The following is an 18,579-nucleotide window of genomic DNA, read 5'->3' on the forward strand; positions in this document are numbered from 1 at the left end:
TTTATCAGATTTTTTCTACATTGATCCTGTAGTTTTTTTTCCCCTTTATTCTGTTAACGTGGTATTACAATAATAAGTTTTCCTATGTTGAAACATCCTTGCATCCCAGGAGTAAATCCCACTTGGTCATCCTTTTAATAGGCTGCTGAATTCTGTCAGCTAGTATTTTGTTGAGGATTTTTGCATTAATATTCATAAGACATATTGGTCTGTAGTTTTCTTGTAGTGTCTTTGCCTGACTTTGGTATAATGGTAATGCTGGCTTCATAGAATGAGATAGGAAGTATTCTCTTTTCAATTTTTTTGGAAAAGTTTGAGAAGGATTGGTGTGTGTTCTTTAAATGTTCAGTAGAGTTCTCCAGTGAAACCACCAGATCCAGGGCATTTCTTTGGACACTTTTAGTTACCAATTCAGTCTCCTTAGTGGTTATGGGTCTATTCAGATTTTCTCTGTCTTTCTCAGTCTTGATAGGTTTTGTGTTTCAAGAAATTTGTCCATTTTGTTAAGGTTATCCAGTTTGTTGGTGTACAATTTTTCATAGTACTGTCATATAATCTTTTTGTATTTTTGTAGAATTGGTAGTAATGTCCACACTTTGATTTCAGATTTTAGTAATTTGAATCTTTTTTCTTAGTTGATTAAGTAAAGGATTGCCAATTTTGTTGATATTTTCAAAGAACCAACTTTTGGTTTCATTAATTTTCTCTGTTGTTTTTCTGTTCTCAACTTGATTTACCTCTGTTTTATTGTTATATTTCTTTTGCTAGCTTTGGGTTTAGTTTGTTCCTGTTTTTCCAGTTTCTTAAGTTGTAAAGTTAGGTTATTGATTTGAGATCTTTCTTGTTTTTTAATGTAAGCATGTATAATTATAAATTAGTCTCTTAACACTGCTTTTATTGTATACTATAAGTTTTGATATGTTGCGTTTTCATTTTCTTTTGTCTTTAAGTATTTTCTAATTTCCCCTGGTATTTCTTCTTTGAGTCACTGGTTATTTAAGAATGTTTAATTTCTACAAATTGTTGGATTTCCCAGTTTTATTCATGTTACTAATTCCATGTGATAATTTACTGTTTGCCATCACTTCTTTTTTTTATAATCATTACTATCTCCTTGTCATTATCAACTGGAGGAATAAAATGTTACCTCTTTCTTCATATTGAAATCAATTTTCTCAGTAAGAAAATACAGTAAGATGAGTTATTTGTTAAGTTTTCGTGCTCATCTCTCTTCATTTGGTGTGAAATATCAAGAGGGAAAACTAACCATGACATAATATTAAATACAATTTCTATTACATTAGAACAAAATTCCATTAAGTTGGATTTCCAAAAATGTACAAATTTGCAAATTTTATTTTCTGTTTGATACTAATATACATTATAAGACTTCTGATAAGATCATAATCTTATTTTAAAAATGGTCTCTGATTTAAAATATTGATTTATTTAATAACTTTAATATGCGCCAACCATTATGCTAGGTACTAAGGACACAATAATGAATAAGACTGACACTACTCTTGCCCTTAGGGCACTTACATTCTTATGTCTTATGATATAGTATGATGAATGCCTCGATGAGGATAATTTAGGATACTGTGGGAGCACATGGGAAGAAACTTAATTCTGGACTCTATAAGAGGCATAAAGGAAGACTTCCTGGAAGACAGGACATTTTTAAAAAATTGAGATTTAATGGACAAGGAATTAGCCAGGATAACAGGAGAGACAAGGGGAAAAAGTGGGCATGAGAAAAGTATTCTTAGCAGACAGAACATGGGTAAAGACCAGAGAGGAGGAGAGAACATTTTATATCAGATATCTAACAAATAGTTTGTTCAAGAACTTAGTATTATATGAGGTGGAGATTTAGTTTTAATGAGAGTAGTTGAGAGATGAGGCTAGATAGGCCATCTCTTGAAGGGCTTCATAAGCCATGTGGAAGAGTTTGCACTGTTCTGAGTGCAATGAGGAGCCATTTAAAAGTTTTAAACAGGAAAGTTATGTGATTTTTATTTTAGAAATATTATTCTGGATGTAGAATGGAGATTGGATTGAGACCTGGGGATAGGGACAAAGAAATCAGGGAGGAGGCTATTGTAAAAATTTAAATTAGAGATGGTATTGGTAGCTAGTGGGTATGGAGAGAAGTGGTTATCAAGCAACTTAGGAGGTGGAATAGTAGAATTTAATGATGAACTTGATATGGGTTTCTGGCTTCAACAACTAAATGGATTCCATTCAGCAAAATAGAGCGCACAAAAGAAGCAGGTTTGGTGTATGTGGGGAAAATAAATTTCATTTAGTTTACTATATATATATTTTTCATTTAAAACTTTATTATCCTTTTATCAAAATGACACTGAATGTTATTTAAATACCCCTATTTTGCTGTGTTTCATCTTGGGAAATTCACTGGGTTCTCCTGAGTACCTAACCTTTAATCTAGAGATCAATTGGTAATACTTTCATAGAGAATGGATGAAAATAAAGTACTCTGAGAATATGTGTATTTGTTTTTCATTGGGGCAGTGTTCACCCTTTCTTATGCACTTTGTATCTCTTTCTTGACTTCTTCGAGTCACTGTTTTGGGCTAGTTCTTACTAAATTTTCCTTTCATGCAAATTCCTTATAAGAACAGTGACTGAAATTTCCTAAGTATATTATATCCTGTAAGTGGTAAAAAATAACACTAAAGTGAACTAATAAACAGTTTTTAGGCTTTTTTCAGTTGTTGTTCACCAAATCTTTCTCTGTTGTTAACAGTAAAAGATCACATGTATATTTGAAGGCCCCTTGTGCACCTTCTCTTCCTTTCTAGAAGTAGTGACTATTCTGAATTTGGTATGTATTCTTTCATCTTTTATACTTTACTGCATATTGTATTGTTGTATTTTAAATATTAAACAATACATCATACTCTGTATCTTTCTGCAACCTTTTTCACTCAATAAAATATTAAGTTCATCCATGTTGATCAGATTCATCTAACTGACATGGTAGTTTATGGTGCAGTTGATTTATTCACTCTTCTATGGATGGACGGGCATTTAGGTTATTTCCAATTTTTTGCTATGTTAAACAAGATTTCAATAGACATCCTTGTTTATGTCTTGTGTCCATGTATACACATGCAAGAGTTTCTCTGGGGTATAAGTCAGGGTATATGGTTCTTCACCTTTACTAGATGTGACCAAATTGGTCTTCAGAGCAGATGCACCAATTTATATTTTCACCAGCAATGTATGACATACACATTTCTTCATATCCTTGCCATCCCTTGGTTTTGTCAGACTTAAAATTGTATCAGTTTAGGTGTGAAATGATGGTGAAGGTTGGGGGAAGCATGATTTATTTTTTAATTGCCCCAAAACAAAAAAATTAGAGAAATGCTTATTTTAGTGGATTTATATTGATGCCATGTTACTCCTTGATTCACTTTGTCTGTTTCGTCCTTCTTTTTGGGCCCTTCTTTTGAAATGCTTTGTTGATATTTTAATATAAAATCTGATAAGTCTGTGCACTGGCATCGTGGTGTCTTTATAGTTCCTATAGACTGTTCCTTCAGTTGCAGATTGTTCCTAACCCTGATTCGTTTAATAGGTCTAGATCTTCCAAACGTATCATACTTTTTTTAGCTGTGATTTTTTGGGGGTTGGTATGAAAAATGTCTTACATATAAAATTTTATTTACTTCATGTGGAAGTTGAATGTTCATACTCTTGGTCACTTACATTACTAACGTTACTACACTAAGTAGTAGATTCTTCACAGATTTCCAGAGCTCACTCAGCTATGAGTGTACCATACTGCCTCAGATGTAAGACACCAGCTTCCCAAGTGTATGAATTTTAAACATACTTCTCCTTTACAAGTCAAGTTTTTATAAGGGCGTGGTCCTGCGAAGTTTAAGAATTTTTAAGTAAAATTTCCCAGTTTATAGATGAGCCACAAAAATGTATTTCTAAGTAAATTTTTTTAAACTGTTATGTAATACTATAGTTTATATTGTGATAATAAATTAAAAAGACTCTTTTTCATGTTAGTTTACTTTAAATTTAGGTTACTATATTCAATTTGATATGCTACTGTCAATTGTCCATGCCACTTCCTTTGAACTAATGGAATTTACAATTTAATTCTTATCAAATATTTTTTGCCCTTTGTATGAAAGTGTTTTTATAGTCTTTTTCTGCCAGCATCACTTTCCTTATCTCATTTGCTTCATCTTTTTGCCCAGTTTTTCTTCTTATGGTCTCTGTTTTGGAGATCGCCTTCCCTTTCAAATGCCGTATCACTTCTCTCTCATTTTTTTCTTTTAAGGATTTGATTTCCAGGCATTCTGCATTTAATAATTTTCAATAGATTAATAGGTAAGATGAGCAGAGTTACCGAAGCAAAATATGCTAAAGATCCCTTGCTATCTCCATCATGCTTTTAAATGATGTCATCAATATATTGGGTCACATAAAAAATATTACTGGTGCTACCCACGTGATAATGGCATACTGTTCTTAAGTCTTTTGCATAAGAGAAAAACATTCTTTTCCATGATAAAACATTTCTGCTTGCTGCATTGTAAGCTCATCTTAGAACTGTATATGAGTTCTCATATCTGAAAAATAATAGGAGAATCAAAATGTAATATGTTTCTTTGGTTCCTGGAATTGCATCATGTTAAACTATTAATAAGTTAGTTTCTTGATATCCTTTCCTAGAGTGGAGTGTGAAATAGAGTTAAAGAAAAGTGTCAAAATATGGATTTTCATCTTCATTTATGGAGTACACTGGTAATTACTTACTATCCACAAGTGACTAATAGGAGGCAAAAAAAAAAAGTGAAGAGAGGTAGTTGTTTGAATATTTGATTATATTAGTCAGTGATTATATTCCTCCAGTGCACACACCTCCTTGCTAGGACTCTGCTTGGTACTGGAATGTAATAGGTCATATCCTCAGACTAGAGCATACTCTCCCCTAGTCAGTGAATGTCTGATCACTAGCAAAATGTGCCCATGACTTTATTTCTTCTTAATTTATTTTTCATAAACTCCTTTTCTGCTAGCATTTAAAAAAAAAACCATGTTGACACCATTGGATAAGTTATAGCAAAGTCTGCTTATAGCCAATGTAGTGACTCTTGGAAGTGTATTCAGTTAAAATTTATTAATGAAAACACTGTTCTGTTCCTTTTTATACCAGTTTCCTTTATGATATTATCAGACACTTAAATAAGTATATAAAATCATATCTGTTTTATCAGAGAAAGTGTAGGTTAGTCTGCTTTTGACCAATAGTTCCTTTAAAAACTTCACCCTTCTAGAAGCATGACTTGTAGCACAATATTGATTTATTTTTGGAACTATATATTGAAAGAGAAATGTCGTCAGGTAAGATGTATTTACTTTTTATTATCTAATTTTTTTTTATCATAAACCGGTGATTTTCTTTTTTGTTAGTGTCAAAAAGGAAATTATGTGATTTTCTTTATAAGGCATAAAAGAGACCTATAGGACATGACTTTCTTTTTTGATGTTATTTATAAAACTCTTTATTATGGAAAATTAAATATAAAAAATAAAGATAGTGATGTAATGAGCCTCCAGTTATTCATCATTACCCAACTTCTAAAGTTTTTTTTTAACACTTTGCTATTCTTATTTTCTCTGTTGCTTCCACTACTCCTATTTGTTATTGTTTTTACTAGACTATTTTAAAAGCAAATTTTAGATATTGTGTTATTTTATCCATTAGTAATTCAATATGCATATCTAACTGATCGATAAGGTCTTTTTAAAAAAATTAGTAACAGCCACTTACTATTATCCAACCTAACCAACTGACAATACTTTCTTAGTATAATTCAATATCTAGTCAATACTCAGTTTTTCTGATGATCTCAAAGATGTCTTTTTACAGTTGCCTATTTTGGTTATGTCTTTTTAATCTTTTTTATTTTTCCCTCCTCTCTCCAACTCTCTTTCCCCATTTCATTGATAAGTTAGAAAAACCTGGTCATATGTCCTGTGGAATATATCACATACTGGAATTGCCTGATTTCTCTGTATTGTTTAACTTGTTCCTTTAATCGCTGTGTTTCTTACAAACTGGTTAGAGCTTGAGACTCCATTAGATTCTTTTTAAAATTAACTCCATAGGTGGCGGTCTGAACTTCTTGTTGAATTGCCTGACCAGACATCACACTTTTTGTGATGCTAATTGATGAGTAGCTTCAGTGGCAGGAGACGGGTATCTCTGTATAAAGTTCTCCAGGTGTTTCATTTAATGGTTTTGATGATCATTACCCTGAAATACTTAATTTGGGATTACAAAATGGTGATTTTTCTCATTCCATCATTTCTTTTACTTCTATTAGCTGGCATTCTATAAATAAGAACTTTCAGGAACCATTTGGTGACCCGGAACTATAGTTTATATATGAAAGGCAAGATAAATCCTTAATTCTTTTTCTTATATCAGTTTTCAGAGTAATGGGTTGATATCATAATAACTTCCAGTAGTGATTAGTGATTTTTATCTGAAATATCTTTATGAACTCATGGATTTTCATATATTTTTGCATTTTGATACATTATATTCATTATTTCATTTGATGTTCAGATTATCCCATTTTAGGCCACTGGGTGACTCTTTAGATTGGCTAATTTGTATTTCTGAAATGATCCTGTTATTCTTTGCTAGCAAGGAAGTGTCTTTGCTTTCTGGCACAATTTTTTCCAGGCTTACCTTATAAATTTCTATCCTCGAGCAGGAATTAGGCATTTCTGTAATGAATCTTGAGTCTTTTTAATGGAATGATGTTTAGGGAGCAGAGTCCAACTATGTTCTTTGTTTTGGCTATTCTAGATTCTTTGAATTTCCTAATAAATCAGCTTGTCAGTTTCTATAAAAATGCCTGTAAGAATTTTGATGGGGATTGTGTTAAATATTGGGGAGAATTTGTGCAACGTTGCCATTTTAACAATGTAGAATTTTCTAATCCATGAAAATGCTGTATCTCTCCATTTATTTATGTCAGAGAAGTTAGGGTAGGAGACCAGATATTTTTATGTTAACATTAAACCACTGCTAGTCTCACAATTATTGTTTGACTGTTGATGTCAAAAGTTGGGAAAAATTCTCCTCTTCCCCTTCCTCCTACTGTTTTCTTTTTCTTCTTCTACATCTTTATTATTGAAAGACAATTATCACAGGCTCAGTTTTCAATTCATAGCCTATCTTTGTCCTCTTCTGTTGTTCAAAATTTTTATTATATTTTGGTTTCTAAATATTATATTTAGAAATGTATTGACAATAAAGTGTGAGTACACATTATCCAATATAGAAACATGAAACTGTAACTGGCATAGTAGGCAATATCCCTTTTGCAGTCTGACCTACTACCTTTTTCATTGGATTGCCATGAAAATCAAATGAGCTGAAAGCATGTGAAAGTTAAATTGCAAAATGCTGTTATTGTTTTTTTTTATTAGAGGCAACCAAATAAACTTTTTTAAAAAAATTGAGATATAATTAACGTAACATTGTATTAGTTTTAGTTGTACAGCATAATGACTTGATGTATGTAAATACCGAGAAATGATTACCACAATAAGTTAACAGCCATCACTACACATAGCTACAACATTTTTTGTGTGCGATGAGAACTTTTAAGGTCTACTCTCTTAGCAACTTTCAAATACGCAATACAGTATTGTTAACTATAGTCACCATGCTGTACTGTGCATTATATCCCCAGGACTAATTTATCTTGTAACTAAAATCAGTCTTTTACCTTTTGACTACCTTCACCCATTTCTCCCACATCATTTTTAATTATGCAAAATTTTTAATATTCTTTTAAAGTTCAAACTGTACAACTAAGGTCCACTAACAGAAGTCTCATTTTCATTTCTCTGCTCCTCAACCTCTTCTTTTTACATGTAACTGCCATTTTATTAGTTTTTCTATTTCTTTGTTTCTTTTTGAAAATAAAAGCAAATGTATATATTTTCCTATTTCCTCTCAATATAAACACAGAAGGTAGGATGGTGTAAATACTTTCAGTATTTACCTTGGTATTTTATTGATATGCCCTACATATCACTTCATATCATGTATAGGAATTTTCCTCATTTCCTTTTACAGATACATATTACTCTATTTCATGGTGGTACCATATATTATTTAACCAGGCCCCTATTGATGAACATTTGTTTTTTTTTGCAGTGTTTTGCATTCTAAAAATAATGCTACCAATAACCTTGTGCATATGTTATTTTGTATTTTTGCTAAGTGATCTTTGGGATATTTTTTCTAGAAGTGATGCCACTGAATCAAAGAGTAAATGCATAGGTAATTTTTGTAATATTGCCCCAGTTTCCTTCTATAGTGGTTGTATCATTTTACATTTCCATTAGAAATCTGTGAGGGTGCCCATTTCCCCACGGCATCACCAAAATATATTGTCAGACTTGAGATTTTTACCCATCTAATAGTTCACTTTTCTTTAACTTAGACTGTCTCATATGTATACTAGTTTCTTTCATTTATTTATTTTTATCATTCTCGTACCTCATACTTTCCTTCTAGAATTATTTTCTTCCTTGAAAACATCTGGAAGAAGCCTTTACATGGACTTTGTTTGGCTTGTGATTCTTTGTGCTTCCTGAACCTGAAATTTCATGTATTTTAATTTTGAAAAATTGTTCACCATTATTTATTTAAATAGTGCCTCTCCTACATTCTCTCTTTTATCTTCTTCTGGAACTCCCAAGTAGACATAATTAGGCCTTCTTATTTTTTCTTCCCTGCTTTTTAACTAGCACTTCATATTTATTCTTCCTCTCTGCTGCAACCTAGGTAGTTTATCCCATGGTAATTTATTCAGCTCACTCCTATAGGTTTATTCTTCTCTTTTTATATTGTATCTAACTTGGCTGTTTAATCCGACCAATAAGTTTTTATTTCATTGATTATATATGTCATTTCTGGAAGTTCCATTTTTTTTTTTCCTACTCAAATCTGCCTAGTTTTTTTTAGAGTATCTTATATGTTCATATTTTTTATTTTTAGTTTCTTTGAACATGTTTAATTAATAGGTATTTTGAATTCTTACTCTGATGACACAAATATCTGAAGAACTTGGGGGATATCTAATACTGTTTTTGAATAGTTTCTGCTTATTTTGTTCATAGTGGCTTGCTTTATCATATGCTTTGTAATTTGGGAGTGTGTGCACTTATTCAGATTGTGTGGAAATATTACAAAACCTGAGGTAAGGGTGCTTTTTGCAGAGTGTCAAAGTTGCTTCTGACACATGTCCTATGACATCACTAACATAGAACCATTTTAAGTTAATTTCTTACCTGTAGTTTCTCATACAATGGAGATAGCATAAATTTGAAATCAAAACCTCCCTGAGGGCATGCCTGTGGAATGCTAAGGGATTTTTTTTTTCCTGCCTACAATGCAGACTGAAAAAAAGTTATTTTGTTGTTTCTCTTTGCCAGCTGACAACTTTGTTTTTGTTTTTGTTTTCGTAGTTCATTCATTTAAGATGTAATTCTTCAAGGATTTGCTTTAAGTGGGGGTTCTCAGGGCCAACTTGCCTCTTTACATGGGCTCGAGGGCTTTATCTCTTGCTCTTTGGTAGTTAAAAATCAAGTTTCTAGATTTTTGATCTGGTGTCCTCCTCCAAGGTAGATACAGCTTCATCCTTTGCTTACTTCTGTGGGTTTCAAGTTCCTTCTTGGTTTTGGCCTCAAGATATTTGCTTAATTCCTGTGAACTTGGCTATAGTATAAATGGATAATTGATATATTTTATCCAGCATATCTAGGTGTCAGAACATTCCCTTCCCAACCCCCACCACTATGTGGTCCAGAAATAATTCTCCATTACTTAGGTAATATACTATAAACCAAAAAAACAACATAAATTACTAAAGCCCTTAAAATCTCCAAGTAACTCATCTAATTTACTGTTTATAAAGTGGAGTGCTATATGGTTGCTATTATCTGTACATATCATTCAGAGTTATATATTTTATGTTTCTATACTTCTTTCTCTATTTATTGTTCTTAGGAAAGCAATGGTAATTGTACAGTATTTGAAAAGGTAGAAATCTAAAGATTTAAGAAACAGCTTATTTGTATTCTAACCCCCAGAGTAACAATTTAACATTTTGACATATTACCATCTAGATTTTCCGCCCAGTTTTATTGAAGTATAATAGACAATTAGTTGCTCATATTTACATTGTACAATTCTATGAAGTTTTTTTTTTTTTCAGTTATAGTTGGCATACAATAATATATTAATTTTAGTTGTACAGCATAGTGATTAGAGATCTTTATAACTCACAAAATGATCACTCCACTAAATCAAGTATCCCTCTTCCCCTTACATATTTTTTACAATATTGTCAACTATCTTCCTTATGCTACACTTTATATCTCCATGACTATTCTGTAACTATCCATTTGTACTTCTTAATCCCTTTGCCCTTTTTCACCATCTCGCCATCCCCTCCCATCTATTAGCCCTCAAAATATTCTCTATCTATGAGTTTGTTTCTATTTTTGTTGTTGTTTCGTTCTTTGAATTCCACATTTATGTGAAATCATGCGGTATTTGTATTTCTCTGTTACTTCATTCAGTGCAATACCCTCTAGGTTCATCAAGGAAATATCTTTTTTCATCCCTTTCCTTTTAGTCTGTGTGTGTCTTTTATTCTGAAGTGAGTCTCTTGTATGTAACATATGTAGGAGTTTTGTTTTCTTATCTATTTAGCCACCCTATCTTTTGGTTGGAGCACTTCATTCTTTTCCATTTGAGGTACTTGTTGATAGGAATGTAGTTATTACTGTTCTTTATTCTTGTTTTTGATATGTGTTTTTTTCTTTTTAAAGAAGTCCCTCCAACATTTTCTGTAATACTGGCTTGGTATTGATAAATTCCTTTAGCTTATTTTTGTCTGGGAAGCTCTTTATCTGTCCTTCAACTCTAAATGATAACTTTGCTGGATCAAGAATTCTGTAGATCCTGAGTTTTCATCGTGTTGAATATTTTGTCCCAAGCCTTTCTGTCTTGCATAGTTTCTTTTGAGAAATCAGCTGCCAGTCTTAAGGGTGTTCTCTTGTAGGTAACTAACTGCTTTTCTCTTGCTGCTTTTAAGATTCTCTCTTTGTATTTAACCTTTGGCATTTTATTATGATGTGTCTTGGTGTGGGCCTCTTTGGGTTCATCTTTTTTGGGACTTTGAGCTTCCCGGGGTTATATTTCTGTTTCTTTCACCAGGTTAGGGAAGTTTTCCATCATATTTCTTCAAATAGCTCTTCAATGTCTTGTTTTCCTTCAGGTACCCCTGTGACACAGATATTTTACATTTAATTGTGTCCCATAGGCTCCTTAAAGTATTATTATAATCTTGGCTTCTTTTTTCCTGCTGTTCCGATTGAGTGTCCTTGGCTTCCCCATCCTCTGTATTGGTGGTTCGATCCTCTTTATCCATTGTGTTTATTCCTTCTAATATACTCTTAATCTCAGAATATGTGTTCTTCATTTCTGACTGGTTCTCTTTTATAATTTTCATTTCCATTTTTATGTGTGTGTGTGTTTTTTTTTTAAATCAGGTTCTCACTGAATTTATCTACACTTCCCCTAAGTTCACGGAGCATCTTTATAACCAGTGTTTTGAACTCTGCATCTGTTAGATTGCTTGACTCCATTATTCCTGGATTTCTTTTCTGTTTTCTCATATGGTTTCTGCTTGTCTTCCCATTTTGGCTGCCTTTCCATGTCTGTTTCTATGCACTAGGCAAAGTTTCTAAGTCTCCCGGTCTTATAGCTTTGTGTAGTAGATGTCCAGTGGCACAATCCTGAGAGGAGTTCAGCAGCAGGCCAAGTTTCGCCCCATCCTGTGCTCCTCTGGGGCCACCTGTTAAGATTCAGCAAGCAATCCAGAGATGCTGTACTTACAGAGGCCATGCCAGAAACTGAGGCCAGTTGATACCAGTATGGGTCTTCAGGTTGCCTCAGTAAGGAGCACTGGACTCACTGAAGATACAACTGGATGTGTTTTGGGTGGAGTCGTGAGTTGGGGAGGCAAAGTTTCAGGGAATCTTTTGAGCGGAGTGACCTCTGTTACCCAGTTTGATAATGTCTCAGTTATGGCAGGGCTGGGTCCGCACACTGGTGGGGCAGAGGGCTCAACAGAGGAACAATGGATACCACAGGGACTTTTGTCCGGGAGAAAGCCTCACCTCCGGCCCTCGCTCTGACAACTCAGTGTTCCCCTGTAAGTCCCTTGCAGCCATAAATAACAACTGGGTGTTGGTACTCGGAATGAACGGGTCCGTCACTGTGAAAGTCCATTTGCAGACAACGCCCCTTTAAGAGGCGCTCTGACAACTCAGTGTTCCCCTGTAAGTCCCCATGCAGCCATAAATAACAACTGGGTGTTGGTACTCGGAATGAACGGGTCCGTCACTGTGAAAGTCCATTTGCAGACAACGCCCCTTTAAGAGGCATCTGCAGCTGCCAGCTGCCACTGCTGTCGCCTCTGTCCCACTCAGCCTCTCAGGACGAGGCAGCCTCGCGTCTTCGCCCCCTCCTACCTTCTATGGTTGCAGGTTGATTATTTCTCTTCTTAGTTGTAATGCTTCTCCTCATCTAGATCCTAGGTGACTTTGCTTGCTGTTTGCTCTCCATTTCCATCCCAGCTTTGATGTGGTCGCAAGATGGATGAACAAAGCCTCTATCATCTACGGCATTTTTAGGTGCCTTTCCTTTCCATCTAGATTTTTTTGTGATTCCTATATGGCATTTGAAATTATCTTTCTTAATGAAAAACACTATTTAATTATATTGTCATATCTGCCTATAAACTTCCTTGCTTTTAGCTTATTATAATATTCAACTATAATATTTGGCTCAGCTACAAAAATTGTTTAAGAAGATACTTCTTTCCTATCCCCTAGTACTAAACTCAAGAAAATAATTGAAAAAATAGTAGTATCAGTTCATAGGGTGTAAAATCATTATTCTTGTCTCATATTGCTGAATGTCTTATCTTTAAAGTTACCAGTCTGTTACCTCCTATTAAATTTTGTCATTTATGGCAGAGGTCTCCAACCTTTTTGGCACCAGGGATCAGTGCTCCTATGAGAATCTAATACCTGATGATCTGAGGTGGAGCTGAGGCAGTGATGCTAGCTCTGGGGAGCTGCTGCAAATACAGATGAAGCATCGCTAGTCTGCCACTCATCTCCTACTGTGTGATAAGTTCCTAACAGACCACAGACCAGTACCGGTCCATAGCCTGGGAGTAAGGGACCTCTGATTTATGGTATAATATTAGGAACACAAACTCCTGAAGTCATATTGTGCATATTCCAGTTCTGGCTCTTAGCTGTGTGACCTCTAGCACAATAGTTAACTTCTCTCTACTTTAGTCCCTTATCTAGATTGCTTTGAGGATTAAATGAGTGATAAATGCCTGACACATAGTAAGACCTCAATAAATGTAGGCAACTGTTTAAAATATTTTTCTTTATGGTTATTTTAATTTCATATTTCTTAATAATAGGGCTAAATATTTTCCCAAGTGTTTTTGGTTTTCTGTTTATATTTTACCTCATGTGAACTATCAGATATCTCTTCTTAATGTAGAAATTTCAGTTTGGAAAGCAGTTGACATACCAACACCATAAACACAACTGATTAAAGATTAATAAGTTAGACTGCATCAAAATGAAAACTTCTGTACTTTAAAGTACATCACTAAGAAAGTAAAACAACCCACAGAGTGGGTAAAAAATATTTGAAAATCATATATCTGATAAGGAACTTGTATCCAGAATATATAAAGAACTCTAAGAATTAACAATAAAAAGACAAATAACCAAATTTTTTAATGGGCAAAGGATTTGAATGATATTTTTTCCCCAAAGATGATATAACGATAAGCATGTGAAAAGATGCATGCTTGACATCATCATTAGGGAAATACAAATCAAAACCACAATGAGATATAGTACTTCATACCCACCAAAATGGCTATTATAAAAAAGATGGACAATAACAAGTATTAGCAAGAATGCGGAGGAACTGGAACCCTCATACATTGCTTTTGGGATAGTAAAATGGTGCAGCCATTTTGTAAAACCGTTTGGCATTTCCTGAAAATGTTAAGCATAGAGTTGCCATAGGACCCAGCAGTTCCATTCAAGAGTAATGAAAACATTTATCCACACAAAAATTTGTACATGAATGTTCACAGTAGCATTATTCATAAAAGCAAAAAAGTTAAAACAAATGTCAACTGATAAAATATAGTCTGTCCATACAGTAAACTATCATTTTGCAATCAAAAAGATGCTACAACATGTGTGAACCTTGAAAACATGCTGAGTGAAACAAAGAGGACAGTCACAACGACCATGTGTTGTATGATATTTATATGAAATAACCAGAAGAGGCAAATCTGTAGATATACAAAGTAGATTAGTAGTTGTTTAGGTAGTAGGTAGGGGAAGAAAATGGATAATGACTGCCAACGATTGCAGGGTTTCTTTTTTGGGGTTATGAAAGTCTTCTAAAATTAGATTATGGTGATGACTGCACAACTCTGTGAATATTCTAAAAACTATTGTATTTTTTAAATGGGTGAACTTTACAGAAAAATGTGATATATAAATTATATATCATTAGTGCTGTTGGAAAAGGAAGGGGAAGGGAAAGGGGAAGGAACCAGTTGACAGATTTGCCTTTCTTCCTGTCCATTCATCTCTTGCCTAGATTGTTAGGAAGACAGATATATCTTACATGGTGATGCCTGCTGTGCTAGAGAGTTACGTGCTTCCACTTAATTAGTGTTCCATTTTGGTATGATGGCTGAGAATGGAAGTCTTGGAATATCTAGGTCCCATGTCCCCTATTAGCTGTGTGATTCTTGCCATGTTTCATTATTTTGTAATTGTTCATCTGTTTATAAACCTCAGATAATTTCTGCTTTTCCTACCTCAGGGTTGTTGTGAAGTTCAAATAAAAGTGAGATAGCCCTTTGAAACCTGTATTGTCATAGATAAATATAGTATTAATATTAATATTTCTAAAGTTCTCTGTGTTTTCTTTCCATAGGAGTAAAACACAAATCTTTTCTAACAGTTGAGGACTGTTTTGAGTTGGGCAAAGTGGCCTATACAGAAGCAGATTATTACCACACAGAACTGTGGATGGAACAGGCACTAAGGCAGCTGGATGAAGGCGAAGTTTCTACCACTGATAAAGTCTCTGTTCTAGATTATTTGAGCTATGCAGTGTACCAGCAGGGAGACCTCGATAAGGCACTTTTGCTAACAAAGAAGCTTCTTGAACTAGGTATGTAAACTTAGCTTAATTCAAGATTTTATATATATATATCATATAGTCATATATATATCTCATCATATAGCTTTGGTACTTTTTATTTGTTAGACGTCAAGTGCCTCATCTTTACCCTCTCTCTGATTATTTTCTAAATAAATGGCAACTGATTTTTATTACCTTATAATACTACAAAAGTGGCTGTGTTTCTCTGCTCTGTATTCTTCAGGATTTTTAAAATTGGACTTAACCTAGCTAACTCGGTCAAAAATGTTTATTTACCATGTTGCTATATTAAATATTAACCAGTTTCTTTTGAAGAATGTTTTTGGTTTATTGCATTTCATGTCCAAAAATAGAGATCTGAAATAAATACATTGAAAAAATATTTGATTGTCATATTCAAATGTTAGAAAAATGTGATGTAAGGATTTTACCACTAGTTTTTTGAACGGAGATATATATAGCATTTTTCTAAGTATGATCTAGGGACCGTGTGCATCAGAATTACTAGGATACTTATTAGAAATGAAAATTCCGTGATCATCCCAGATCTACTAAATCAGAATCTCTGGAGGTACAAGTGTATGCTAATAAATTCAGACGACGTTGGGTATATATCAAAGCTTTAAACCTTTAAAAATTAATTAACTTTATGAATAGGTAAATGTGTGTGTATGTCATAGGAGTTCAAAAGGATTGGTCATCTAAAAATGAACTTTTTATAATTAGTTTATTTCTTGGTTGAATGAATTAATAAATTGAAATATTCTAAGTACCCTCTTTTCAGTGTTTTTTAGTGATTTTTTTCTCTTGACCTAAAATATACTTAACTCATTGCAAAAAATTTTTTAAAATAGAAAATGGTATGGAAGAGTCATCCATAAGCCCGTCACCCTAAGATACCCACAAGTTTTTTGTTTCCTTGTAGTATATACTCCTTTCCTGCACACACACTTTTCCCTTTTACAAAATTAGGTTCACATTATATATCACAAAATATCTTGTAAGCAGTTTCTCAAAGACAAGAAATATTTTACAAATGAGACTAGATTTCCTAAACACTTCAGTTAATATCATAGTGAAGTTTCTGCATACTGTTCTGACTGTGTGTGTCTGTGTGTGTGTGTGCATTTGGGTTTTTTTCTCCCGGATGGGTGTAGTCCTCCTTTCCCCTACTAAAAGATAGCTAAAAATTATGACTAGCAATTCAGAGGCAATTAGTGGATTCTGGCTTATTTCAAAATTATATCTTTAGTTTCTCTTTTCTGTCTCACTTAGAATTTTGGGACTGAAATCCACTTAGCCTTCAGAAGTAGGCTGTGTTCTACATTTATAATCTATCTGTGGTAAAGTTTGCTTTTGAACTGTATACCATGTCTTCTCCATGGTGATTACATTCCCTTTTTAGAAAAAGCTTTTTTTCTATTGCTTAAAATCAATAGAATGAGTAATATTTTTAAAAGTCATTTGACATTAAATTGATCATACATAGTTCCTTTGGTTAATTGGTTAAGTTCTCAAAGTAGGAGCAATAATTGCTTCTTTGAAATAAATGGCTGGTTCCATCTCCAGAACTCTTATCATATAGGGTGACTGTATGTCCTGATTTACTTGGGGCAGTACTAGTTTACACCTATTATTTTGGTATAATAATTTTTATTAGTGCCTCCTTTCACTCTCAAAAGCATCCTGGTTTGGAAGGTAAATGATGCAGTCCTCTATATTATTGTATTCTGATGTTTGAACAATGTAAACTTACTCATGGACACGCTCTCTTTCTCTTCTAATAGACCCCGAACATCAGAGAGCTAATGGTAACTTAAAGTATTTTGAGTATATAATGGCTAAAGAAAAAGATGCCAATAAGTCTACTTCAGATGACCAATCTGATCAGAAAACTACACCGAAGAAAAAAGGGGTTGCTGTGGATTACCTGCCAGAGAGACAGAAGTACGAAATGCTGTGCCGTGGGGAGGGTATCAAAATGGTAAAGTGGAAAAGCCAATTGTGTGTGTGTGTGAATGTGTGTGTGTGTGTATGTGTTTGTACATAGTTCTAGACAGAATCAAGTTTTTATATTTAAGCACATGTGATAAAAATCATAATTACAGCATAAAGTATTACAGTATATCACATCACCTTTTTGTAGGTGTCACACTTAATATGCTCCAACTGTTAGTAAAATAGCTTTAAAATAAAGCTTGTGAATTATATACCATTACATGCATTTTTGGTAATGTTACCCTTTTCATAGACTAAAAGAGGCTCATTTTTTTAAGGTGAAGGATTAGATCATTACAGGGAGATGATCAATTTTTTTTTCTTATATCTTAATGCAAAAGAGATTTCAGCACTCTTAAGTAGAAATGATATACCATTCTAATCCATTATGAAACAATGGATTCATCTATTCAGTAATCTCTTGTGGTTTTGCTGCTAGTCAACCCTGACAAGATTGCTTAGTGAAATGTTTTAGTGTATGTAAGAAATATTAAAAATGCAGAAAGACTTTCAACAGGTTTTGGCTTTAACATTTATTCTTTAAAATACTAAAATGTGTCTACAGATAATTTTTTGTTTATTGTATATCATTATTTATGTATTTATAACTTAGAGTACTAGTGCTTTAGGATGTTAATAGATAATAGGCCAAATACAAAAGAGTTCAAATCTGGAGAACATAGGTTTTTATTAAGCTGCAGGACTTTACAGAACCTTTTTATGATAATGTGTATTATGGATATGATATACATTGTTTCCCAACATTAACTGATCATTAACTGATTTTTAAGGAATATCATGTGGTACTAGTGTTCATTTGAGTTTGGGCATATGTAGAGGAAAATGAATTAGTGAATTTTTGAAGTAAGTACTTTTAACTGTAAACATTCGAATAGCATTTAACTTTTTCTCTACTATGAATAAACTCAACCTGGGCTTTATGTTTTGCTATTGATGACTTTTTGATATTTGATGATTTACTGTCAACAGCCTAACCTCTAACAGCAAATGTGTTGATACTTCTGATAGTTAAATTCATGGAGTCCTAGCAGAACATGCCTATTTTTGTTTTGAGAGTTAATGAACAAATATAAGGATAACACTTTGTTAGATTCATGAAACATTTTAAAAAATTTCACGTCTATTTTAGTATCTTTTGAAAAATAACCATAATATCATTATCACACCTAAAAAAATTCAGT

General features: G+C 33.3%; 1 protein-coding gene across 2 annotated transcripts in view; it reads left to right on the forward strand.

The window, feature by feature from the left end:
• P4HA1 (prolyl 4-hydroxylase subunit alpha 1) overlaps nucleotides 1-18,579 on the forward strand; it is a 66,697-nt gene that overhangs the window by 21,340 nt on the left and 26,778 nt on the right. For both annotated transcript variants that reach the window (XM_006915526.3, XM_006915525.3), the window contains exons 6-7: nucleotides 15,149-15,388; nucleotides 17,167-17,363. In XM_006915526.3, coding sequence (XP_006915588.1) covers nucleotides 15,149-15,388; nucleotides 17,167-17,363 — 437 coding nt within the window. The remainder of the gene's footprint in view (nucleotides 1-15,148; nucleotides 15,389-17,166; nucleotides 17,364-18,579) is intronic.

Source organism: Pteropus alecto, unplaced genomic scaffold (genome assembly GCF_000325575.1).
Source record: "Pteropus alecto unplaced genomic scaffold, ASM32557v1 scaffold155, whole genome shotgun sequence".
NCBI lineage: Eukaryota > Metazoa > Chordata > Mammalia > Chiroptera > Pteropodidae > Pteropus > Pteropus alecto.